Source organism: Corythoichthys intestinalis, chromosome 15 (assembly GCF_030265065.1).
Source record: "Corythoichthys intestinalis isolate RoL2023-P3 chromosome 15, ASM3026506v1, whole genome shotgun sequence".
In the NCBI taxonomy this organism is placed as follows: Eukaryota; Metazoa; Chordata; class Actinopteri; order Syngnathiformes; family Syngnathidae; genus Corythoichthys; species Corythoichthys intestinalis.
In genome coordinates, this window is record NC_080409.1 from 53,919,257 (window position 1) to 53,947,203 (window position 27,947).

At 38.2% G+C, this 27,947-nt stretch overlaps 1 protein-coding gene across 4 annotated transcripts in view; it reads right to left on the reverse strand.

Annotated features, from left to right (window-relative positions):
* The window catches only part of snx14 (sorting nexin 14), a 65,611-nt gene that overhangs the window by 34,477 nt on the left and 3,187 nt on the right, over positions 1 to 27,947 (reverse strand). For 2 of the 4 annotated variants that reach the window (XM_057858636.1, XM_057858635.1), the window contains exons 4-17: positions 27,004 to 27,077; positions 22,869 to 22,947; positions 22,740 to 22,783; positions 22,503 to 22,590; positions 22,331 to 22,415; positions 18,407 to 18,563; positions 18,251 to 18,326; positions 18,114 to 18,158; positions 15,091 to 15,171; positions 14,875 to 14,989; positions 13,299 to 13,454; positions 10,909 to 11,033; positions 8,502 to 8,560; positions 4,978 to 5,127 (exon numbers count right to left, since the gene is read on the reverse strand). In XM_057858636.1, coding sequence (XP_057714619.1) covers positions 4,978 to 5,127; positions 8,502 to 8,560; positions 10,909 to 11,033; positions 13,299 to 13,454; positions 14,875 to 14,989; positions 15,091 to 15,171; positions 18,114 to 18,158; positions 18,251 to 18,326; positions 18,407 to 18,563; positions 22,331 to 22,415; positions 22,503 to 22,590; positions 22,740 to 22,783; positions 22,869 to 22,947; positions 27,004 to 27,077 — 1,334 coding nt within the window. Of the gene's footprint in view, positions 1 to 4,977; positions 5,128 to 8,297; positions 8,325 to 8,501; positions 8,561 to 10,908; positions 11,034 to 13,298; positions 13,455 to 14,874; positions 14,990 to 15,090; positions 15,172 to 18,113; positions 18,159 to 18,250; positions 18,327 to 18,406; positions 18,564 to 22,330; positions 22,416 to 22,502; positions 22,591 to 22,739; positions 22,784 to 22,868; positions 22,948 to 27,003; positions 27,078 to 27,947 lie in introns of all 4 variants that reach the window. The other 2 variants (XM_057858637.1, XM_057858638.1) reach the window with 2 other exon arrangements.

Here is a 27,947-nt window from a genome sequence, read left to right on the forward strand (position 1 = left end):
AATAGGCTTCACTGTTGGATTACACTTTATGCTGAGTGCTTTACCATCATGAAAGCTTTCAGAGAAATCACACAGAGATACCAAATAACGCAACATAATGATTGCTACATGAAGTCCGTGCCCAGTCCACTCATTAATTTCAGCCGTTTCGACAAGGTTAGAGCCGCTATCAGACTCCATCATGTTCATTTGTACCGTTAGCCGCTAGCGTTAGCCTGTGGCTTGGCTACCAGAAGAAAGCACTGAAAGCATCCTCTCCTGAAATCGTGAGAACCAGGGAGGACAGCGGGTGAAAGCCCGTCTGGAACCCGCCAAGAGTTTACTTAATGTCGGGTGAAAGTTTGGCGAAGCTAAATTAAGCCTGAATCCATCCCGTGTACTTGTAGCGTTAGCCGCTAGCATTAGCCTACCGGGCTTCTGTTTGTTTGGCTTCCTCAAAACCACGTGACTCCGTACGTAAGCACACTGTCTGCTTACTTAAAGGGGAATGAACATAGCCGAACAACACAGAGTGAAAGCGGGATGAAAAGACTATATTTTCTTGTTTTATTAAATTACCGAATTTACCGACATGGTCAAAATTACATCGGTCATCGTGAAGAATTTCGGTAACGGTAAATTTTCGGTTTACCGCCCTGCCTTACTGTGGGGCTGTTTTGCTTCCAAAGGCCCTGGGAACCTTGTTAGGGTGCATGGCATCATGAATGCTTTGAAATACCAGGACATTTTAAATCAAAATCTGTTGCCCTCTGCCCAAAAGCTGAAGATGGGTCGTCACTGGGTCTTTCAGCAAGACGATGGCCCTAAACATATGGCCAAATCTACACAGAAATTGTTCACCAGACACAAAATCAAGCTTTTGAAACATTATAGGAGAAGATTAGGTGCTGTTTTGTTGGCAAAAGGGGGGTCGTACAAAGTATTAACACCAGGGGTGCTAATAATTGTGACACACATTATTTGATGTCAAATAATTATTTCTTCATGTGGGATTTTATCCCCACTGAATACATGCACTTGTATTGGAGGTTGGCTTTTTCTCTTTTTTTCCATTAAGGTCCAATATTATTTGAATTAAAAAAAATATTAGAAGCTAAAAGACACATCTTAACCAGGGATGCAAATAATTATGGAGGGCACTGTACAAAACAGTAACTCATTGCTAATAGAGGGTTGAGAAACCTATCAATAAACTTACTGAACCTAGCTACATTACGCATCTTGAAAAGATTACGACTGAAATTGAGGAGTCATCTTGCTCTGAGCATTACAGTGGTACACAAAAATTTCATTTTACAAAAAAAAAAAAAAAAATTAAGCTTTCCTATTACGAAAAATTAATCATAATCCGAAAGATGATGCAATGCAACTACTGTGTTGCGATGTCAAAATCATGCTCAAACTTTTAACGAACAGTTTCCTTTTCACCCTACCAGTGTGGAGCACACTTCCTTGTATCTAACTAAATCCTAATCGCTTTGCATGCTGGGTAATGTAGTTCAAACTCCTAACAACACAACTCAGTCGCGAACGCTGGTCTTTCAATGACGCGATGTTCAAAGTGTGTCCGCCTGTAAGTGCTTTGTAACAGTGGAGGGGGCTCAGCGGCAACCGCTGCTCGGTAGGGAAAGAAACTTGTGTCCCAGAAGTCAAGTCTCCAAACACAAGAAGCTAAAATAGAAAAAAAAACAGAAATAGAAGCTTGATTTTACGCTAGTCGTTTTTTTTTAGCAAAGCAAGTGTCCCTAGGATGATTATGAAAGTCAACTCAGAACAACAGAATGAAAACTGAAAAATGCCTCCCGCAGATTTTAATACAAGATCACTGATTCGCTCATTTTGCAGTCATATCCCCATAACCCTAATATCTCCAAATGACAAGGCAGTAACTCAAACTCAACCAGGAGTGATCTGTAATACAAACTGGGATACAAAGAATCACAATAAATCACCATTTCGATATTTAGTCACACCCCGATTTGCAATACAGTGATCCCTCGCTACTTCGCGCTTCAAACTTAGCGCCCTCCATCCATCCATCATCCATTACATCCATTCGAAAATAATGGCTAAACATACATATAAACTAAATTAGTTTATATGTATGTTTAGCCATTATTTTTTTGTTGGAATATGTTTGAATGATTTGTTAAGAGCATTGTTAAAAGTAGCATTTTATAGCATTTAAGCTAGCTGACTTTTACTATGCAGGTTAGCCAATTGTTATTGTGTTTTGTTGTATACCTAACCTTTTTATTTCCATACCATTTAAGGCCAAGTTCAGCTATTTTAACTTATTTTAAATGAAAGTGCAATTCTGCATAGTTTAAAGAAACAATCAGGAATTTAATTTTGTATTTGCATTTAATGCTCTTTTGAAAGTACAATCTTAGCAAGCCTTTGATTTATATCTTCTAAATAATAATTAATTAATTATAATTATTATTATCTAAATAATTTATTCTGCAGCACATTAAATGTTCCTAATCCCGATTTTGATTAGTAGAACTAGGTGCATAGACTTCATAATGTATTGACGGGTCAGATGGGTCATGCACTGCGCCTCGCATTCAACTAGGGGGCCACCCACATCAAGAGGAGCTATTCACAAACACGCACGCGCAGCGATCTAACACCGGATTTCTGTTGAAAAAGTACGAAAGCTGTACCGCATACAAATAGGAAGGATCGTCTCAGGAGTGATTTGTTCGAGGATTCAAGGTAACAATTATATTTTCGTACCATGCATATATTTTGAAACGTTGTGGGAAAAAAAATCAATGGGAGAAATTAGCCGCTAATGCATTGGCATCATAGTTCGCCATATTTGCGTAAAATAGAATTCGGGATCCTACATAGAGCACATTATACCAAAGCTAGGCTAGCCAAAGTGTTTGATGCGGTCTCCTCCACTTGTGATCGATGTAAGCAGGCTCCAGCTGATTATGTCCACATGTTTTGGTTATGTCGTTCTTCAACTGCATATTGGTCTGATGTTTTTGCTGTTCTATCAAAGATCACCGGGATGGATATTGCTCCAAATGCCTTGACTGCGCTGTTCGGTGTGGTTCCAGCAGCACGTTTTCTACCTTCTCAGAAAGGGGACCTTATAGCATTTTCAACCTTGCTGGCTAGGAGGCTAATCTTGTTAAGATGGAAATCTTCAGTCCCACCTACGCAAGCCTACTGGCTCAAAGAGATGTTATATTTTCTCAAATTGGAAAAAATTAGACTGACACTCAGTGGATCGGCTGAGTCCTTTGAGGACGTCTGGAACCCTTTTTTTGGTATATGTTAAAAGCGCAGAATGTCATCTTTGTGTGGATGTTTGAACTTTGCCCCAAATATTTTGGGAATATTAGTTTTTCTTGAGCTGTACCTTTTTCCCTTTTAAACAGGAAAATAATCATAGTTTTATATATATATATATATATTTTTTTTTTTTTTTGTGATATGTGCCCTGGGTTTTGAGTGGGTTGAGGGCTTTTTTTATTTATTTATTTATTTATTTGTTTGTGTTTTTGTTTTTTTTTGTTCTTTTGATACTGTGGAAAAGGAAAAAATGCTCACATCTTGTTACTTAATTATGTCATGACTTATGTGACCAATAAACAACGTTTCCAAAAAAATAAAAAATCCAAAAAAATTTGAATTCGGGGATATAAGCATTTATTCACAAGAATTTTCAACGGAAAAGCTCTGTTTACATCAGGCGGCCGCTAGCTATATTCACTAACAGACTAGCATTGTACTTTGACATATTTACTAGGGGTGTCAAACGATTAAAATTTTTAATAGAGTTCATTACCGCTTAAAAATTAATTAATCGTAATTAATCGCAATTAATCGCAATTCAAACCATCTATAAAATATGCCATATTTTTCTGTAAATTATTGTTGGAATGGAAAGATAAGACACAAGACAGATATATACATTCAACATACGGTACATAAGTACTGTATTTCTTTATTATAACAATAAATCAACAAGATGGCATTACCATTATTAACGTTCTGTTAAAGCAATACATGGATAGAAAGACTTGTAGTTCTTAAAGGATAAATGTTAGTACAAGTTATAGAAATTTTATATTAAAACCCCTCTTCATGTTTTCGTTTTAATAAAATTTGTAAAATTTTCCAATCAGAAAATAAACGAGTGGCCCGCTATTGTTGATGTCAATAATTACTTACACAATGCTCATGGGTGCTGAAGCCTATAAAATCAGTCGCACCCAAGCGCCAGCAGAGGGCGACAAAACTCCAAAAAAACACAACAAGTACACATTTCACTGTGCTGTCATTTTAATCTGTTTGAGCGGGGCATTTGTGCGTGAATTGCGTCAAATATTTTAACGTGATTGATTTAAAAAATTAATTACCGCCCGTTAACGTGATAATTTTGACAGCCCTAATATTTACGTAAAATAAACGCGAACTGCTCTTTTTTTTTTTGCTTTTAACCAGGAATCGAGACTGTTTTACGTCCATATCTATAAAGAATTCGCGGATTTCAGCATTTATTCACAAGAATTTTCAGCGTAAAAAGGTCTTTGTTTACATCAGGCAGCCGCCGGCTACATTCACTGACAGACTAGCATTGTACTTCAAACTATTTACGTAAAATAATCGCTATTTATCGGCGCCGCGCCCCGTGTCCCGTCAATAAATTATCAAGTTTTAGCTAGTTGATATATTAATCAACTACTAAAATAATCGATAGCTGCACCCCTAAACCAAGTAGCCATATCATTTCATTTAAACCACAATAACCATGTTCAAGTTGAACTGTATGTGCACCACAGACACACAACATTACGGATGTTCTTTAGGAGTGAGGAAATAATACATTGAAGGTAAGGACACAAATAAAAATGAGACGGGCTGCATGCTGCTGTTTTGGCCTGGGTTGCTGCGCTGGCACTGCATGACATCACACTGATCTAAAGCCGGAGGTATGGATGGACCCTGACTTACTTGGGTGATAAGGAGTGGCGGTGGGATAGCGAGCCATATGGAAAAGTTGTTAACGTGGGCTGCGTATGGAGGGAGTTAAAAGATGCGGGTGAAGAACTGCCAGAGGCGGTGAACTGTGAGGAGGGGGACTCGGGGCTCCAGTCCCAGGAACTATAAGCAGAACAGGGTTATGCCCCCAAGGACAAAAAGGAGGGAGAATGGATCACACCAAGGCAAGCAGTATGGCCGTGACAGAATCGGGGTGGACGCGCATACACACAGCGTGGCGCGGCTATAGGAGCCCGTACAGACAGTCGATGGACTAATGTTAGGAGAGAGAGCTTGAATGGGTGACGGATGTTAGTTCAGTCTCCTCGATGCTTCTATGTTAAAATGCAATGTGAGTGTCTCTTCTGCTTTGAAAACTGCCTTTGTAACAAAGTCAACGCGACATCAGTCATCTTTAGTTTTTTTTTGTTTTTTTAACTTGTCCTGTTCAGCTGCTTGCAGTGTTGTTAATCTTACTGAAAAAAAGTAATTAATTATAGTTACAAATTACTTCTCCCAAAAAGTAATTGCGTTAGTAACTCAATTACCTGAATGTAAGAGTAATTAGTTACTTGGCAAAGTAATTGGAGATAATTACTTTTTTTTTCCTCCCAAAAAAAAAACAAAACATTGGCCACACTGTGTGAAGTTTTTTGTGAAGGTTTTTGGTACAATTGGCCCGAGCCCAATTCTTTACCCTAATTTACTCTTTACCCTGAATCAACTGTTAAAAGTTGTTAGAATTGCTCCCATGATTGCATTAGTTCCCTTCTCTCTACTTTCGACATATGAAAATTTTAAAACTGTTTCATCATTTAAAGATAGATTCAAGTCAAGATTTTGCCGATTTAGAAGTATTTTATATAAAAGTTACTTAGGTTTGCTAGGAAGGTTCTCTACAACAGAGCCGTCCTAAAAAGTCTACTGCTTCAAGATGGCGGCTGTCTACTAACGCATTTAGTGCCATGTCTGTCATTTTGCATCTAGTTATATACAGTATATACAGTACATGTGATATCTACCATGTCTACCATAACATGCGGGCGTAGTTTGAAGGCTATCGGCTACAACAGGTATTATTGGAGCTACCTAGCATCGCGTTTGTTCGGCGTCACAACTTTCTTGCCTCCTCCACACTCCTGCTCTGCTCTGTCGTCTCGGTGAGTCCGTCTCCCTCAGACTTTTCGACCAATATAGTAACGCATAGTAACGCATGCCTTTCCGTCCTCAGTAACGGTAACGGCGTTGCCAAGATGAGAAAAGTAATTTATTAGATTACCCACTACTGAAAAAAAATAACGCAGTTAGTAACACCGTTATATTGTAACGCCGTTATTAACAACACTGGCTGCTTGTCACAAAGAATGGAAATCTAAGCATCCTATTGGTCTGAACAGTTTTAATGTGTACATTTCAACTATGTTTGTAAAGCTATTTCTGAAGTGAGCCAACCATAGACCAATCAAAATCCAAAATCGACATTTTACATGCATAATCTAATGGAATGCAATTAAAAAAGAATGTATTTTTACAATTAGATATATTGTTGCACTTTGGAAAGGGCTTTTTTTTTTTTTTTTTAAATATATAAATATATCATTCTGTGTAACTGCCAAGTCATCTTTGATAAATTTGCTCATAATGTTAAACATGTATTGTAGATTCAGATCCTGAGTAAATAAATAAGTCAAGGACTTATTTAATGATGATGTAAGGTAGTAACATTCTGCTTATAGTAACATGAAAAAATGTAAGGTATGTCCAAGAGATTTTTTCAATTGTCTTGGTGCACCAAATTAAGAGACTGGTGATAGTAAAAATTGCTAATTGACCAGGAGAGTTGTCCAATATTTTCGGGTAGCCGATAATATCTGCTGATAAAAGCATTTTAAAATTTAAAAAAATATTTCGAACACCTCGTAGTTGTTGCATTTATCATTATTAAAGCACCCAGTGAGGCATCACAATATAAGTCCACGACCGCATACATCGGTATTGGTTAGATGTCGGTATCGGATTTTGGAGTTGGACATTATGGTCCATGGTTAAAATGGTTAAAAAGTCAATACAGGTAATCCCAGGGTTATGACGTACTTATGCGATTTCAACTTTACGACGCCTGCATCTTGTCTTTTTTTTTTTTTTTTTTTAAATGTTGACTTTTGTTTTGTGATGCATGCCTTTATTTTGGCGCAGGAAGCAAATGCATGTACTGACGTGCCCGCCCACCCCACATACAGAGCAGATGAGTGACAGAGGAGACAGCCTGCGCGCCCATTTGATGCTTGTGAAGCATTCAGAGGCAATGGCTGTATATAACCCTTTTTGTACTATTTATTGTGTGTTTTCAATTATAGTTGAATACTTGGGGCGTGTTATGTGATTGTTTTTGATGATGTGCATTTTTGATGATTTGCAGACGCTAACTGATACATGCTAATCCTTTGTTATTGCTGCATCAGCAGCTACTTGTAAACACAAATTTAAATTGATGTCACTGACTGATTTTTCATTTTATTTTAGTCTAGTCCGCTAGTGCCGACGTTACGAGCAGCTGAATAAAGTCAGCAAACAACACGGACCTCTGACATCATCATTTCGGAGCTTAGCTCACTGTCTAGTAAGGACAGGGGTCTGCAACCCTAGTCCTCGAGAGCCGCTATCCAGCTTGTTTTCCATGTCTCCCTAACACACCTGAATCAAATAATCATGATCGTTATCAGGCTCCTGCAGAGCTTGCTGATGAGCTGATCATTTGATTCAGGTGTGTTAAAGGAGGGAGACATGGAAGAAAAGCTGGATAGCAGTTCTCGATAGGACTTAGCTCCAACATCTTGGTGAGAACAATACAATGACATGTGTTTTTGGATAGTTTTTTTTATTTAGAGGGTGTTTTGGGGTATTTAAAGGGTTAATTCTGATGTACGTGGAAATCCGGGTTACGTCGCCAGCGCAGGAATGGAACTCGCTCGTAAACCGGGGACTACCCGTATTGAACAACTCGAGACCGACCCTTGATTAACTTTAATAAGTTCAATTTACAGGCTCCCTCATTTGAATTGACAGCACAAATACTAAAACAAGCACATGTGTAAGTTGGGAGTTTGATGAGTTAAAAAAATAAATAAAGTCATTACTTTAATAGCACATCATTGGTAATTGGCTTCCACTTATAAGATCGATTAATGTTGCAATTGTTATAAAGGCAGTACACTCTTGTGTAGAAGAGTCAAGCGAGAATGGCATGTCAGCCAGCCACTGTTCAGATCAGGACATTTATGCCTTGTACTCACCGGATATCATCCATACTGACGCTATTTCTGGAACAATACGCATAAGGAGTTAGTGGAAGGACTTTGGGCCGTACATGCACCCGACCTCGTGACAGGGAGGAACGACGACTTAAGTCACTTCACTGAAATAACAACTCGAGCTCCGTTTCATTCCCACTTTTCTTTTGGAGCGTGCGTACGCACACATAATAAAACCACACTTACCTGCTCATTTTAGAATTCCGGGCAGGGGACTCGGCCCCCCTCAGAAGTTGGCGAAAGTACTATAAAAAAAAGGGGCAAAAAAGAAAATTATTGCACTACAGTAAATCTACACGCAAGCTAGTTCAAAATGGCACGAAGCTTTGCTTCATCGGACCCATCTGGCTTGCATACAGTTAGACGAAAATAGATAAACATCTCCATGTGTGGAAAGGCAGGACAGTATACAGTATCATTTTGTCTTTTAGCTGCTCTATTCAAGCAGGAGAGTGGTATGCTCTGTACAATGGTTGCCTGCTGCTTCACTTAAGTGAGCCCATTGAAACAAAATCTGTGGGGTGAAATCCATCTTGGCAGCTTGGCTAAATGCCAGAGTCTCCTCGTTGCTCACAGTTGGGTGTCTCACAAAGATAACACTGAGGTTAGGTGTTTTTGTGTATTGGGATTATGACATTATTGATCTGCAATACCACCATGCCGCCAACAGTATGTGATTGTGCTTGGGTTATGAGGAGTTAAGAAGAAAAATAAATAAATGGAGAAGTGTGTCGTAACAGAAAATACCATAATTTTTGGTCTATAAGCCGCTACTTTTTTCCCCTCATTTTGAATCGTGCGGCTAATAGTCCAGTGCAGCTTATTTGTTGATTTATTTTGGTTAAAAGGTAAGACTTTACTTGAAAGCTGTGTCATAAGACTGCCGTAAGACCATCATAATCATGACATGACACCATCATGGGCATTAATGAATGCTTATAACAGATGTGATTAACTCATTCACTCCCAGCCATTTTCACCGGAGCAAGGCCCTTCGTTCCCGGCCGTTTTACTGGATTTTGCAAGGCCCACAGAAAATTCTGTTCTATTGCTATATAAACATGGAACCCACCAAAAGAAAGATTAGACTCTCTTCTTTCAGCAGGAAAAAATAGTTCATATCTTTTTCCATTCTTTAGAAAACAGCATTAGAAAATAGCTTAGTTTGAGCAATTTTCCAATTTCTGATGAAAAAACAGAAATTGAGCTTTTTATAAAGCATACATTTCAAACATAACTGACTTTAACACAGCTATTTTTTGCTTTTTTGATATCCCAAACATCTGAATGTTTTCCTTCTACAAAATAACATAAACAACAAGACAAATAGAGCTTTTGACAGCAAAACAACAATTTGTTTACACATAACTAAACTATTGAATTGAGAGATGACGCTGTTGTGGCTGCAGCGTTATCGGCAGACGGCGTAAAATTTTCCCTCATCAACGCTTGTCTCATCAAGATAGATTTTAAAAAATATTTCTTATGTACTGACCACTTCCTGATAACAGAATTCACCGAGGGACATTGTGTGGGGCATGTGCCTTGTGTTTTACATCGTTCTCCACATTTCTCTCACGCGTCTTAATTCTTCCAACTTCCATTTCCTGATGATTTCTATTCATTCATTTCCTTTCATGGTCCGATATGAGTTCTTACCAAATGCGCTACTTCCCTCCAGTGGCCAGTTTTATTGCTTTAAAATGAATTTTGAGTGTTGTGCTTTGGAGCGAAGTTGCATCAGAACCTAGAGACGTCTCTTGTGGAAAAAAAAAAACGTAAAAGACGTATAAATACGCTTTTGGGAAACTGAAACAATAAAAAAATAGAACGTATTTATACGTTTTTGGGAGCAAATGAGTTCAGTGTCATCCGGCAAATAACTCACACCATTTATCTCCAGCTCAGATCTTTTACATCCATTCAAAAATGAGATCATTTGCCAGATGACACAAAATGAGATCCGTCATAAGCATTCATTAATGCTCATGGCAGTGTCATGTCACAATTATGATGGTCTTATGACAATTTTATGGCGCCACTGTCAAATAAAGTCTTACCAAATACCATAGCTAGCAATTAATGAAACAACTGGAACAGTAACTGAAGAAATCATTAGCACAGAATATGAATCTTGATTGTTATTTACATCTGTAGCGCTGCAATGTATTCTAGGAGGTATGTTGGACGACAACAGTGTTGACAGCAAAGGTTGACTGTCTCCCCCAAGGGAAAAGAGTGATGGCGAAATGAAGCTTCTTGAAGCAATGAAGCTTCGCAGCCAATTGGTTCAAAGCTTCATGATGGTTCATTTGATCTTATGATGCCGCTGCCAAATAAAGTGGTTAATAGCTTTTGTGTAAATATCCCATAATACAGTTAGGACAGCTGTGACTTATAGTCAAGTACTGCTTATCGATGAACAAATGCCCTTTTCGTGTCAAATTTGGTGGGTGGGGCCTTATAGTCTGAAAATTACAGTAATTGAGAAGCACAGCTTTAGTGGCTGCCACCCTGATGATGATCGATCTTCTAAATCTAAAAGTAAAATAACGTGTTTCTGTGTGTAGGTGTGTGTGGATTAAGTGCTTACTTCATCACTGTGGCAGAACATGGGCGTGAAAACGTTCTCCAGGAGGGAGAGGACATGCTCGTACGCTTCGAACAAGCATCTCATGGTCTGAAGCTTCACCACTTCCTCATAAGGGCCCTCAGCAACTGAAAAAGCACAGCTCGTAAATAAGGGTGTCAACAATAATCGATGCGGCGATACATCCCGATGCGGGGCAGGGACGATTCGATTCGATGCGGGCAACACGCTGAATCGATTCAGCGCATTTTAAAATATATAAGTACGTTCAAAAATCTTCCCTGCGCAATTCCGGTGATGCAATGGATTTGGTTTCCCCATTTGTATTGCTATTCTCATGTTTACCTGTAGAGAGAGCTACTTTACATTCAAAGCAAGCCCTAGAGGTTAAATCGGGCCTAAAAAATTCCAGCCCAACCCGACACGGCCCGCTGGTATTGAAGCCCGACCGGCCAGATCAATTAACTATAGATTTGCATGCCCGAGCCGAGTGATGTGGAAAAAAAAAAACGCAGCAGCAGCAGCAGCAGCAGCAGCAATTTATTTTCATTTCTTCAAGTTTTCTTACTGTTTAAATAGTCTACATATTTTTATAAGAGTTATAAAAGCCTTTACACAACGAAATAACGCTGGGAAAGTTTAATATTTAAAAAACACGGTTTTGCAGACACACAGAGGAGAAGATTCGAAAGGATCACATTTGCCTTTGTGTGCATAAATAAAAGTGTCTTTCCTAACAAATTCTCAGTTGGCAGACAAAAAACGCAAGTTTACTCAATATTTAAATAGTCTGCATATTTTTAAGAGATTTATAAAAGCATTTACACAACGAAATAACGTTGGGAAAGTTTAATTAAAAAAAAAAAAAAACACGGTTTTACAGACACACAGAGGAGAAGATTCAAAAGGATCACATTTGCCTTTGTGTGCATAAATAAAAGTGTCTTTCGTAATGAATTCTCAGTTGGCAGGAAAAAAACGCAAGTTTACTCAATATTTAAATAGTCTACATATTTTTATGAGAATTATAAAAGCATTCACACAACGAAATAACGGGAGGAGGAGAAGAAAAAGAGGGCTGTGCCACAGCCCTCTGCGCATTTTTTTTTTTTTTTTTAAAATAATTTATTAGTCCGGAGCGGCGGCCCGACCCGACCCACCGAAACGTGAATGCTTAACATTTCGGGTCGGGTTCGGGCACAAGATCTAACCTCTATGCAGGGGGGACGAGGAACCCAAATCCGCTTCCTTACCGGAGTAACGTCACAGACAAGCGCAGTTGTAATCGAGAGAGCAGAGAGATAGGACATAACATAACAATGGCTGAAACGGAGAAAGAGGGAGCGAGAAATATTATAGATATAAGATAGGCTAGGCCTACATTTGACTTTTGTTCTACATTGCAATTTAGTTGATGTTTTGTTTGCAACTGAACTGATCCCTGGATTGATATTGCGATAAAGATGCTGCTGCACTACAATATTTTCTTTGTCGTTTTCTTTAATATTTACTTGAATATTTTTATTGATGGGTCGTTGTGACTAAAATACAGTGACTGTTATTACTGATTTTGCACAGGAGTTCAGATGTTGCACTGTGTGAAAGGCTGCTACTGTGTGTAAAAAAAAAAAAGAGAAAGCCCTGGTCTCATTCAAAGCACTAATTAAATGCTGTGATCTGATTTTTTTTTAAAGATATATATGAAAGTATACCATTTTCATTTGACTTCAACCAGGAGTGACACAAGAGCCAATAAAAAGTTGTTTAATGTCTGTCCGCTTGTGTTGGCTCATGATTCACGAAAAATATGCTTGGCTTTAGAATTTTAATGCATCCCAGGCTTTAACGCATCGCAATGCATTGCCGAATCGAACCGAATCGTGACCCTCTGAATCGAATCGAATCGAATCGAATCGTGGCCTTCCGAATCGTAATCAAATCGAATCGTGAGGGCGGTGTCGATGCACACCTCTACTTGTAAAACAATCCATATATGAGAAAGTCTCGTATACGTAGCTGGCATTAGGTAGAAATTTTGTATCTGTATATGAAACCAAAAAAATGGTGCAGTTGTTAAAGTTTTTGATTAAGTGCATCCTAGAGGAAAGAATCTTGATTAAAAAATTTTTTTTAAAAAAGCAGCTGTGTAATAGTGAAGAAAAACATTTGTTAGAACCAATATTTCCAGGAAAAACTGCTGTTCGTAGACATTTTTAAATGTCAGAACTGTTTAAGCCAATGAAATGTGAGAATTTTAGCTCGTGATGTCAGTTACACCCACAACTCCCTTAACGATTGCGATGTTGTTTACATGCGAGTCATCACTTAAATAATCGTATATATTCAGTTCAAGCCAGCAATGTTAGATATGAGAATGAAATAGCGTCACACACTGTTTCTTATTTCCTCCACAATGAAGGGGTCGAAGCGGATCTTGTCGACACTCTCGTCTAGACAGTAGGTCTCGTAGATCTTCTTCACCTCCTCGTGAAGCATCATTTTCTCAGAGTCGGGCAGCTCCGGGCAAAGTATCCTGTCGTTGAACTCCTCTACGACAAAGTTGAAACGGTACGTTGAGTTGATAAAGAACGGTTAGGTGGCAGGTGCTTGCGTTTCATAAAGATCACTTTGCTATGATTGCTTGCAACGATGTAACAAAAAACAAAACAAACTAGCCCTGCAAGCAGGACTGAACGGGACCTCGCACAACGTATCGACTACCCAAATCTCATCACTCTCTGTATGTATTTGCAAAATTTGGTGAGTTTTCCAGCATGTTCAGGCCTTCAAATTGTTTTTTTTTCATTTGCCATGAAGAAAAAGAAGAAGAAAAATACTCGATTTCCTGTTGGGTTTGGAACATGGGTGCAAGAGACTTTTTGGAGCACTTATGCACAAGGCATCGACTATCCAAATTTCATCGTTCTACGTTGAAAAAAACCTAAATGGAGAGGCCTTTTTGAAAATTTCGAGGGGGCGCCACTGAGCCATTCTGTTACATTTTTCGCAACGTTGCAAAATTATGGAATTTACGCAAAGCCGCATGTATGTGCAAATTTTTGGGAGATTTCGAGCATGTTCAGGCCTTCAAATTGGCGCTTTTCAATTGCCATTAAGAAGGAAGAGGAAGGAGAAGAAGATTTGGCCCCCGACGCTTCAACGAAAACTCAATATTTTTCATCAGATACCTGAGCACAAGTCCTAAGGCTCCCCTGATGCAGGTTTGAATTCAAATGAATTATTTTCCCGAGGATGAGGAGAATTTCTCGTAAAAAAGGGCAGGCCTAATGGATAATATTTCAATGCAGTCGTGTTCAGGCTCGGGTACCTCACATGCATGGCAAATATGAAAAAGATTGCACTTTGTATCCGGTAGTAATTTAATTAAATTCCATGTTGCCCAAAAAAACGCTACACTTTGGTACACCGCCCAGGTCAGGCCCGTGAATGAAAACTCCCGATTTTGATAACTTAATCTCATATGTCACACAAACAGTCTCACCAATTTTGAAGAGGATCCAACAAACTGCCTCGGCGCAATGGTCTCAAACGTGCACGTTGGTTTTTATATTTTTCAACATTCAATCCAAAATACTCGATTTCCTGTTGGGATATGGGTGCAAGAGACCTTTTGAAGCAGTTTTGAACAAAGTATCGGCTCCCCAAATTTCATTGCTATACGTTAAAAAAACCTAAAATGAAGAGGCCTTTAAAAAAAATAAATTAAAAGCGCCACTGAGCCATTTTTGTGCATTTTTTCGCAACATTGCCAAGTTATCAAAATTTACGCAAAAGTGCATGTATGTGCAAATTGTGGTGAGTTTTTGAGCATGTTCAGACATCCAAATTGGCCATGAAGAAGGAATAATAATCATAATCCTTTGCAAAACAATAGGGCCTTCGCGCCTGTTGTTGTTCGGGCCCTAAAAATATATATATAGAGGCAACATCCAAAAGGGAAAGACTTACCCACCGCAAGGCAAAACTGGAGCACGTGGACGGCTCCCTCTTGCTTCAAAAAGTTCATGAAGCGGAAGAGTAGGTCTTGCTGCTCTCTTATTTCTTTTAATTCCAGCTTTAGAACCTGGAATGTGAGGAATAATTAGCATTGTAACGTAAACCCAAGCTTAATTGAATGATTCAAGTGACTTTTTAGTTATGATACAATGTTGGATAAGTGCTTACTGAAGGCTTTCTGCTACGGGGATCAGAGTATTTTTGAAGAAAAGGTACCAGCATTGAGGTTGGCTCTGTAGCTTCTTCGGGCTTGTGGAGAGAAATCAGAAGAAAAAAATACAGTACTGCCTGGAGATACGAAAGCTTTGGTACGCGAAAAATTCATTTTACGAAATGTTTGGACGCTAGTTTTCGCTTTACATTAGGAAAATTTATTCATCACCCGAAATACTCACTGTAATAAATAATTGCCACTCGCAGCAATGCAATAATGTAACTACATTTGACTATAAATGTAAATAAAGGAAATATACACAACAAAATGTGCTACACAATGCCAAGGTAAATGAAACAAAAGAAGACTTAGACCATAGATTTCATACTGTATTGAGGGGACATGGGGCCGATAAGTAGGGGGCTTGCATTGTTGGCAAGGCCATCAAAGATGAACGAGTCACAAAGAGCTCTTTCCGTTGAAAATTCTTGCGAATAAATGCTTAAATCCCTGAAATCTTCATAGATATGGATGTAAAACAGTCTCGATTCTTGGTTAAAAACAACAACAACAAAATCGTGCAGTTAGCGCTTATTTTACGTAAATATGTCGAAGTACAATGCTAGTCTGTCAGTGAATGTAGCTAGTGGCCACCTAATGTAAACAGAGCTTTTTGGTGAAAATTCTTGTGAATAAATGCTTAAATCCCCGAATTGTTGATAGATATGGACGTAAAACAGTCTCGATTCTTGGTTAAAAGCAAAAACAGACCGTGCAGTTAGCATTTATTTTACTTAAAAATGTCAAAGTACAATGCTAGTCTGTTAGTGAATGTAGCTAGTGGCTGCCTGATGTAAAGAGAGCTTTTCCGGCAAAACTTCTTGTAATACTTAACCCCAAATTCTTGATATACATGGACGTAAAACAGTCTCAATTCTTGGTTAAAAGCAAAAAAACAACGTGCAGTAAGCATTTATTTTACGCAAATATTGCGAACTATAATGCCAATGCTGTAGCAGCTAGTTTCTCCCATTGATGTTTTTTCACAACGTTTGCATGCATGGTACGAAAAATATAATAATTACCTTAAATCCTCGAACAAATCACTCCTGAGACAATCCTTCCTGTTTGTATGTGGTACAGCTTTCGTACTGTTACCCTAAATGCGTTGAATGCTGCATGTGTCGTTGCGACCGACTGCAAATAACAGAAGCGAATTGTGGGATGCCTGGCCCCCTGCTTGAAGCCGTTGCACAGTGGCTGGTCGAACTGACCCATCAGTACAATAATGAAGTCTATGCTTAGACTTAAACTAGATTAGACTAGGTCTATTCGTCATTGCCTTGATAACATAATTGGATGTACAACTTCCGTTTTACCCAAATGTACACATACTAGTACAAGATTTTTTTTTTTTTTTTAATGTAAATGTAAAAATCCTAAGCAACCAATGCTTTATTGAAGCACAAACAGTGCCTCAATAAAGAAAGCAATGGCTGCCGAAGTTAGCTGGCATTTTAGCACTCCGTGTTTGTTATGAGCTTGAGTAGTCATGTAATAACTAGGGCTGTCAAACGATTAAAATTTTTAATCAAGTTAATTACAGCTTTAAAATTAATTAATTGTAATTAATCGCAATTCAAACCATCTACAAAATATGCCATATTTTTCTGTAAATTATTGTTGGAATGGTAAGACACAAGACTGATATATACATTCAACATACGGTACATAAGTACTGTATTTGTTTATTATAACAATAAATCAACAATACGGCATTAACATTATCAACATTCTGTTAAAGCGATCCATGGATAGAAAAACTTCTAGTTCTTAAAAGATAAATGTTAGTACAAGTTATAGAAATTTTATATTAAAACCCCTCAATGTTTTCGTTTTATTAAAATTTGTAAAATTATCAATCAAAAAATAAACTAGTAGCTCGCCATTGTTGATGTCAATAATTACACCATGCTCACTCCCCAAACCCATAAAATCATTTGGACCCAAGCGCCAGCAGAGGGCGCCAAACAACAAAATACAAGTAACAAGCGGACAATACACTGCTGTCATTTTAGTCTGTTTGAGCGGGGCATGTGCGTTAATTGCGTCAAATATTTTAACGTGATTAATTTAAAAAATTAATTACGCCCGTTAACGCGATAATTTTGACAGCCCTAGTAATAACGTCTGTAGAATGAGCTGGAACCTAACGAACTCATTACACATAAGCACCACTAGGAGGGGACAAAACATTATAAACAAAGACAGGCAATCCGAGGGCTTGACAGCAAATTGAACATGGTGTTTTTAGGAGAAATTGGAGCGATTTCTATGTAAAACGCGCTTCATTACACCAAAAAAAATATGAAAGACACTCCGGAACCAATTATTAGAGGTATATCGGCCGGCCAATATATCGGGCCGATGTATAGACTTTTTTTCAACACCGGCCATCGGCCGATTAACGAGAAAAATAAGCCAATAAAAAAGGATTTTGATCTGGCATCTGTACACTGTGTTTTGATATTGAGGTTAATATATCTCTAGTTTCAACAGTGACTTACCGGAGAAAATAAGCCAATAAAAAAGGATTTTGATCTGGTATTTTAGCACTCCGTGTTTGTTATGAGCTTGAATAGTCATGTAATAACGTCTGTAGAATGAGCTGGAACCTAACAAACTCATTACACATATGCACCACTAGGGGGTGACAAAGCATTACTAATAAAGACAGGAAGAGGGCATGACAGCAAATTTAACATGGTGTTTTTGGAAGAAATTGGAACAAATTAGGCGATTTATATACAAAACGCGCTTCATTACACAAAATTTTTTTTAAAAAACTCCGGAACCAATTACTAGAGGTATATCGGATGGCCAATATATCGGGCCGATGTAAAGACTTTTTTTCCAACACCAGCCATCGGCCGATTAACGAGGAAAATAAGCCAATAAAAAAGGATTTTGATCTGGCATCTGTACACTGTGTTTTGATATTGAGGTTAATATATCTTTAGTTTCAACAGTGACTTACCGGAGAATTGTCGATAAAGATCAAAAGCAAATGATTCACCGTATCCTGAAATGGAAAGCAGGAGACACAAAATGTTCCAAGCGCTGTGCAATGCTCATCCGGTTTTGAGTTGAATGAATTAGTTTGAGTACACTCACAGGATCGGCCAAGAAGTCCATTGAAGGGAGAAAGACAGAACCAGCCAGGACTTCTCTTATCAGCAAAGTGAGAGATCTGATAGGAGTCAAGCATCCAAAAATGCTTATGTTAAGTCTCTTGAAGTGTTCAAATACTTGAAATACATTTTTCGGTACCTGCAATCAGTAGCTTTCGGTGGCAAGATATAAGGAAAAAGCATCTCGGTCAATTTTCTAAGATAGAGAAGCTCATCTCTGCGACTGCGGAGGGCTACGTGAAGGTCGGGACCATACTCTTCCAGGGCAGCTTGTTGAAGAAACGCCGCACTCTTCACTAAGGAGAAGAACATTTTCACTTTTTAAATAAGGTGCCTTCGGATTGGCTGACAAGCACTTTAGGGCCAACTCCAACACACCCACAGGCCTCATGAGGATAAGTGTGAATGAACTATCTAATCGAAATGCATTGCAATGTCATCTTCTGAACCGCTTATCCTCATGAGGGTCACGGGAGCCTATTCCAGCTAACGGTGGGCAGGAGGCAGGGTACTGGTTGCCAGCCAGCCGCAGGGCAAATAGAGACAAACAACCGTTCACGCATACACTCACGGACAATTTGGATTTGTTCAAGCAGCTTACCATCAGAGCGGTGTAGTAACGTGTTTCATTTACTCTGTTACATTTACTTGAGTAACTTTTTGAGAAAAATGCAAATTCAATCAAAAAATAAACTAGTAGCTCGCCATTGTTGATGTCAATAATTACACCATGCTCATGTCATGGTGCTTAAACCCATAAAATCAGTCGCACCCAAGCGCCAGCAGAGGGCGACAAAACTCCAAAAAACGCAAGTAACAAGTGGCGTGCGGGGCATGTGCGTTAATTGCATCAAATATTTTAACGTGATTAATTTTAAAAATTAATTACCGCCCGTTAACGCGATAATTTTGACAGCCCTAGTAAAAAATATTAGAGGAATTGAAACAATGATGACATTTTACTGCTCTGTGTCGCATTTTCCTGTGTCGTAATCTTCCCTCTCCATGGGCTGAATTCTAAATCAGATGAAATCGTGACCCTGCCGACATCATCCTCCAGCTGGGGATGCTAGAGCACTATAATGACAGGCGGGGCTAAACGGCAGATTAAAAGACTAATTTCTCATCATCTGCACTTTGCCAAATTGTTGTATGTAGTCGAATCGTCTCAAAATATGATTCTAATTCACATAATAATGCTATTTAAGACTTTTTTTATGCTGTCGCAGGCACTTTAAAGCACCGTAAAAAATGAAGTCTTTAACATAGAGCATAGATTATTTTAGTTGTCGAATTAATCTATCAACTAGTTAGTTCGAATAATCGAGTCATAAAATTAGGAACTTAATGTGTTGCAAAATAAACTTTAGGAGATGTAAAGATGTTGCATCGCAAAAGTCCACTCGCTTAAACAGTGTAAAATGCTAAAGTTTTTTGTTTTTTTCAACATTGCTCTTAAGAAATCGTTTAAACACCCCCCCCCCCCCAAAAAAAACGGACAAATACACCTATAAACTGAATTACAACTGCATAAGGCGGAAAACACTCAGGTGACTTGAAGTTCCGCTCTGAGACCCTCAATTTGGCCAACTTTCAAAATTGTCCGAAATGCTTGTGTGATACATTGAAAAGCTTAAAATCTCAATTTTCTGGGGGAACAAAAATTTTGAACATTAAGGCATTTAAAAAAAAAAAAAAAAAACATTTTAAACAGCAAAACCCTAATTGGAGAAGAGAGCAAGCGAGAGCATAATTTAAGACGCCAAGATATTATCGCATACCTACCTTGTTTGGACCCAAAAACTCCATCTAGCATGTATCACTAAGTGTCAAGACACAGCTGTGAATGGCCAGAGCCGGATTTTTTTATTTTATTTTATGGGTGAAACATGGTGCTATAACAAGGGTCGCGATGCAGAAATCGCAGACAACAAGGAGTGGTTGAGATTTTCTTTTTTATATGGTTACCCTTTTAAATATCATTTTTCAATTTTTTTTGTTTGGATCGATTATTTATCATCTAAGATACCAGGGAAAATGTGACAGCAACAAAAAAAATATAATTAAGCGATAGTAATGAGGTAGATATCAGTGACTTTTTTACAGAGGCCAAATTTTTCATTGTGACGTAATTCGTTTAAAATATGCGAGTAAATAATTTTCTAAAGTCGTCTTTTTTTTTTTTAACTAAAATTTAGACATCAATTAATGATTCTAAGATAAATATGACAGACATTTTGAATAATAAATATTAGGGCTTTCAAACGATTCCAATTTTTAATCGAGTTAATTACAGCTAAAAAATTAATTAATCGTAAATAATTGCAATTAATCGCAATTCAAACCATCTCTAAAATATGCCATATTTTTATGTAAATTATTGTTGGAATGGAAAGACACACGACGGATATATACATACAACATACTGTACCTCAGTACTGTATTTGTTTATTGTAACAATAAATCCACAAAAACGGCATTATTAACATTCTTTCTGTTAAAGTGATCCACGGATAGAAAGACTTGTAGTTCTTAAACGATAAATGTTATAGTTACAAGTTATAGTAATTTTATATTAAAACCCCTCTTCATGTTTTCGTTTTAATAAAATTTGTAAAATTTTCAATCAAAAGTAGAGTTAATATAATAATAAGAAGAATAAAAATAACAATAATAAAAATAGAGTGAAAAGTTTTACGTGTATTTTGCATAGCTATTTTGATATGGAATGCCAGTTCATTTTGCATTGTTGTTTAACTGTGTGTCAGAGTAGGGCTTCATTACTATAGACTGAAGTGCTTTTCTTTTTGTGAACATTTTTTTTTTTTTTTTTTTGAGACATAGGAATATTTTTGTTGTGCTTTCACAAAACGATACTTATGTTTGTTGTGAAGGAGAAGCTTATGCCAATAAACGCCTGTGTCCACTCGCCTTTACTGTATAACATATACAGTGGGGAGAACAAGTATTTGATACACTGCCAATGGGAAAACCAATTGGCAGTGTATCAAATACTTGTTCTCCCCACTGTATCTGTACATATCTTACCCAAAATAAAACAAGAGACACATAATTGCCACTAAAAGAAAGAAAACTTACCGAAATATGTGTGGAGCACAAATAGCAATTTGCATTGCATTGTGAATACAGCATAAACGTCTCACAACTACTAATTCTCCCACGTTTAGAAGACATAACATGAGTATGGAACGGCGCTGCCCCCAAGCGGCCGGTGGCTTTCTCTTCACTCTTAATGTCCATAAACGGCCTCATTGTAATGTTTGAGGCAATATGCCAGCGGGTCATTCATTGCATGCGTTAATTGCATCAAATATTTTAACGTGATTAATTTTTAAAAATTAATTAGCGCCCGTTAACGCGATAATTTTGACAGCCCTAATAAATATAATTACCTACCTTCTTTTTATGGCTAGGTTGAAACAAAAGCGGTTGCGCAACGTCTGTAAATGGGGGTTTTCAGGGTAAAACGGACAAATTTCGGAGGCTTAGTGCGCCATGAATCTGTTATGGCAGCATATAGACATATTGTTCTATCAAGCACAACAGTTCTTTTGGCTTAAAATACAGTAGTTTATTTTAAAAAGGGGTGCAAGAGAAGAAACTGCTTTTTCAGTCTTGTCTGTGTTTTCCGCCATAAATAAAACATGAGCTCAAACCAAAACTTACCTTATGTTGGTCTTAACAGGGAGCAGCTGGATTCAGCCATGTTAAAGGAGTTATGTCATATTCACTGTTGCCAATAGAGGGCAGTGTTTCCACCCAAATCAATAAAACTAAATGCAAACACTTTCAAAACAAACCACTGCAACGCCACTCTAATTAAACAAATACTCGAAGCAGCAAATATGATTCTCTAATCGAATTACTCGAGTTAATCGATTAATCGTTGCAGTACTATTAAGTCCCGTATCGTTTAAGGCTCTTCGTATGTCATCATTTTGTGGTCAGGCCCACCTCATCAATTATTTCCCGAAATACTTATATTAGACGCAAAAAAATAGACAATGGAATGGACATCTATCAACACTATGACTATCATTACCTCGCTGTCGAGCTTTAGCAATTATTTCAATGTGCTTCATGGAGGCTTTCAGAAGTTTTCGCGTGATGAGGGACGCCACGTCAACCTGGGACAAAATATATATATATCTATTTTTTTTTAAATTATTATTATAATGTATTCTTGATGTATTTGGGATTCCGTTTTTTGTCACCTTCTGGATACGGCGGACCAACACCGCAGCAAAGAAGCGTAAAGTCACCCTCAGCTCATCGACAAATGCCTCATCGTCTGTGACATCTCTGAAAGAGAACATTTTCAAGTGATTACTGCTGCTTATTTTGTACAGATGCACTGCATGATCATGGAAATTCTAGCTCACAACCACAAGTAGCTATGAAGTGTCTAGTGAGTGTACATCAGGGAGACAGAAGATTAAAAAAAGTCCTACCTATACCAGGGATACACAAAGTTTTCAAGAACTAGCTCCAGAATCTAGGTGAGGAGGGAAACAGATTCACAAAATTTGTACTGACTAAGCAATACGAAAGTCCAAATGTGATAGAAATTCACATTTTACCTCTGAAAGGGAAGCATCCACTTTAGAGGAAACTTTCAGGTCAAGCCATGGTTGGTAGTTTTCCAGTAGTAGAGTAGGTCTAATAAAAAATAAATAAATATAAAAAGAATTAAATGATGATGAAAAGAACAACAAAAAAGTTACATGGGGTCTCAGTTTTATACTAATTTTGACATAATCCTTAGATTAGGACGCTCTGGTTACCTCACGATACGATTTACGATACAAGGCTCACGATAACGATCTCATGATATGGCAAATAGGCCTGTTGCGATAACAAATTTTAGTTGGTGATATGTTGTCTCATAAATTATTGCCGATATGCTTAATTATTGTCAATTTTTTAACCAATTCAACCACTAATATAGTGACAATACACCCTAATAAATCACCCATTCAGTGGCAATAAATTGTTATTCTTAAATAAAACACAAACGTTAAAAAAAAACAACTAGGGCATTCAAACGATTAAAATTTTTAATCGAGTTAATTACAGCTTAAAAATTAATTAATCGTAATTAATCGCAATTCAAAGCATCTATTAAATATGCCATATTTTTCTGTAAATTATTGTTGGAATGGAAAGACACAAGATGGATACATACATTCAACATACAATACATAAATACTGTATTTGTTTATTATAACAATAAATCAACAAGATGGCATTAACATTATCAACATTCTGTTCAAGCGATCCATGGATAGAAAGACTTGTAGTTGTTAAAAGATAAATGTTAGTACAAGTTATAGAAATTTTATATTAAAACCCCTCTTAATGTTTTTGTTTTACTAAAATTTGTCAAATTCAAAAATAAACTAGTAGCCCGCCATTGTTGATGTCAATAAGTACACAATGCTCGTGGGTGCTTAAGCCCATAAAATCAGTCGCACCCAAGCGCCAGCAGAGGGCAGCAAAACTCCAAAAAACACAAGTAACAAGTTGGCATTGCACTGTGTTGTCATTTTAATCTGTATGAGGGGGGCATGTGCGTTAATTGCGTCAAATATTTTAACGTGATTAATTGAAAAATTAATTACCGCCCGTCAACGTGATAACTTTGACAGCCCCAAAAAAAATAAACAAACAAAAAAATACACACACACAATGCATAACAAGTCATTTGAAAGCTAGAATATGGTTGCTCCAATTCGTTTTGATTGGATTGGACGTCTAGTGCCGTCAAACCTAGGCACCAGGGGTTAATTTGTGGCGGATCCTGGCGGAACAAGATCCAGCACCACTTGATTTTGGCCACCCTGTGTTCCGGGACTTATTTGGGCAGATCAGACACCGCTTGTGTATAAAAAAATAATATATATATATATTTTTTAAATGTATAAAATAATGATATGCATAAATTCATGTAAAGAATAAATCCCAAGAATTGCATGTTGTTTAGAAAAATTTAACGTAATTTGAAACAGTCGGAGATTTGTTGATGCACTGAAAAGCTGGACCAACAAATCACGCTCCTGCCATATAAAACAAAAATATGGAAATTTCCGGCATCCGGGGAGCAAGCAGCCAGGATCAAACAGTATTTCAACATGCCAAAAAGACAGCTGCATTTATGGTCTTTTTTCAAAAAGAAGGAAGATGGTTCAAACCGAGTCAGAAAAGCAACAACCGGCGATGAGGGCAGCTGCAGCGATCATGCCAACGGGTGCAGCAGGAGGCTAGCGCCGCAGCGGCTAGCCAGGTTCAGGGGCAGGAGGCTGCTACCGTGGCAGCAGCCGGTCAGGTTCAGCGCCACCCGGAGTGGGGGCCAGCTACAGCGACAGCAGTCACCCTGGTGGGCCACCAACATTTGGAGCAACAGGCCAGTACCCTTTTGGGAAATTCAGGTTCGGGCTGCACAATGGCGTACCGCGCGCAGGCTATTTTTAGACCGTGACGTCGCATCGTAAATCAGAAGTAAAGCCGAAGTGGGACATTATAGACCCGCCCTCGCATAGACTCAACGTAAAAAGTGCTACTTTTCTCCGGTAATCTTTCAAAAACGAACATGCCGATCACGCATTGCTTTTTGGGAACTTGGAGAAACGACTCTAGACACTACGACCATGAAGGATGTTTTCTTTATACGTTCCCGGAAACCAAAAACTCAGGAGGAAAAAGTGAAGACCGAATCAACTTGCGCGGACTTTAACACCAGCTCGGCGAATCCATTCACGTTTCATATGCAGTAAACATTATGTTGGGTTGACATGGTCTTTCAGAGGACAAAGAGGTAAGCCATTTTTATATTTTTTTATTTTTTTAGCGTAACGTTGTCCCGTACTGCTTCTGTCTGACAATGAATGACCTGAAAAGAATTACAATGGTATCTGACTGCCACTGTTACCGTTTCTGTTGTGTATATATATATAAAAAAACAACTTTAGTAAGGGGGAAGTGTAAATAAATTATAGGATTAAGATGTGTTATCAATGAAAAAATTAAAAGTGTTCGTTGGATGTCACTGAGTAGCATTTGCGATCGCTACACAAAGCTAACTAAATTACCCCCAAGAACGGTAAGAGACGTAGGACAACCAGAGGATATGTAAGAAAGACAGGGCTGATGGTAAAGGATAGCTTGTTGAAACAGGAGAATGTCATTGCCAGTCGCGTCGATAAAAAAAGCTAAAGCTATGCTTAGGTCGGCTCGTTTTTTTCTTCTTTTTCAGCCTTCGACACTAAAGCCATCTCTTTAACTGAACATTTTTATATTCTTCCACATCTATGCCAGTCAATTTGGCACCAGGCACATCATTTTCGGAGAGAATTGGGAGGATTAGCTCTGTAAACATCTCCTTCGTACACGATTTCCATTCATTTCCTATTAGGGACAAACGTATGCTTGTCCTTGCTTAGCAACAGTAGCTAATGTCATGAATATTAATGAGCGGAAGTTACGTGTTGCTTGCGGTACACCATTTTTAAGGCGGTGGGAACTTTGGGGACAGAGAAGACGGGGGGGGGGGGGATGAAACTCACAAAAGAATGGGTTTGTGTTATTTATTGTAATATCTGTTTTTTTTTTATGTTTTACAAGTTAGACTGTACGTTACTGTAAGTTCCACCAGTGGTTATGTGGGCAATTGTCCATGCTGTGCAAAGGATAGCCTAAATAATTATTGTAAATTGTTTTCATAACATGTATACCATGGATATTATCTGAAATTGAGGCTTGTAAGTCCCACAGCATGGCAAGTGGGCGTTTGCGTGTTGTTTTCAGCATCATTTTCTGCGTATGTTCCGGGACCTGTGCCCATCTCGTCATCCCTGCGCTGTCATATGTACTTTGCGTTCCAGCACCTTATGATTTACAAATTAAGCACTGCTCGGCACTGAGACCTAAGCATTCACAGCCAGTCTTGTGGACATTTATAGCTTAGTTCCTGTTCATTTTTGGGGCATTTACACTTCACTTCCTCCTCTTTTAGGGGACATTTTTGAGTCACCTCCTTTTCAGTAACCCAAAATCAACAGGAAGTGACCTGTAAATGCCCCCAAATCAACAGGAAGTTACCCGCAAATGCCCCAAAAGGAACAGAAAGTATTGAAAATCAACCTGTCAAATCAAACCACATTTTCAATCATCTTTTGGGCGACAAAGTGTTGTGATATAATGAACTTTTTGACATCTTGTCACACCCCTATTTCCAACATATTTACTGGTTTTCATTTGACTGTATATTAATTTATTAAAGCAGTTACAACAGTGGAAAAGTTGCTATATTCCCTTAAAGTGGTTATATGTTCTAGAATAGATCATTTTTAGACCACGTTAGCTTTATCCTCCACCTTCAATGGCAGCCAGTGAGTTACATACCAAAGATGATTAAACAAATGCTTCTGTAATTATAAGTTACATCTTACAAATGCATTGCGAATAGTGTAACCAGCCAGTTTAAATCAACACTACAGGAAGGAAACTGCAGTAAATTAGCCCATGACCCCAGAGTACATTCCACACAATTTTATTTTAGTCTCCACTAGGAGGCAGTGGAACACAACAAATGATTTTATGATTAAAAAAACACATACCAAACACACTTGAGGAAGCGTAAAAAAATATTTAGCATTTTAGCACAATTATTCACCATTACCAGCAGTCATGCACAACTTTATGTATTACCAGTATTACCTGTGTCTTTTGCACCTGATCTTTCCACAAACAGCACAACTGTGGCCTAGCGGAAACAACTCCTGTTGGTAGGACTGCCAAAGAACCAACACACACACACACACACACACACACACGCACACAAAATCAAATTATGCATGAATGCAACTGTACGAAAAATGAATAGCATTAAACGTTTCTTAACACTGTAATAGATTCCTTAGGTCTCAGCAAAGACACTGTGACCCAATTAATGGTTACTTCGTGAGGGATTTGGGTCGGTGATGACATCACCATTTGTTTATTATTACATTTAAACTGTAACAAATAAGTTCAGCTGATGTCTAAACCTGATTTCTTTTAACTGATATGTTTTGGGGTTTTTTAAAGCAGACACATTATGAAAGGTAATTTAAACACTCGGTATATAAATCCCTATACAGTGGTACCTCTACATACGATGGCTTCGACACACGAACTTTTCGACATCCGACGTAAAATTTGACTCGCCATTTGTTTCTACATCCGACGACATGCTCGAAATACGACGACAATGGCAGCACCGCAGACGAATGCATGGCGGATTTTCTTGTGTGACAAATCAACACAGGTTTCAGAAAAGGTTGGTACAGGTGGTGAAACAAGGAAAAAGTTGACGCTTACCTTCTAAATGAAGATGCAAATGACAGAAAAATATGAGCGTAGGGTGGGCATCTGTGAAATGGCTCAACAATACATCTCCACGGTCCTCCTCCGACCATCGTTCGCCAGTCTTTATAAATTAAGCTGACAATTCTTATTGTGGTAACATCTCCAGAGAAATCGCCAGCTTCGCCACGTTTTCATCATTTCTTTCACAACTTATTCAACACAAAACGCCTGCTGTCTGCCGCAATTGACGATGTTCTCAAGAAAGCATTGAAAGCGAAAGTAAACTTTCACCCGCTCCCCTCCCTCTTTGTCAC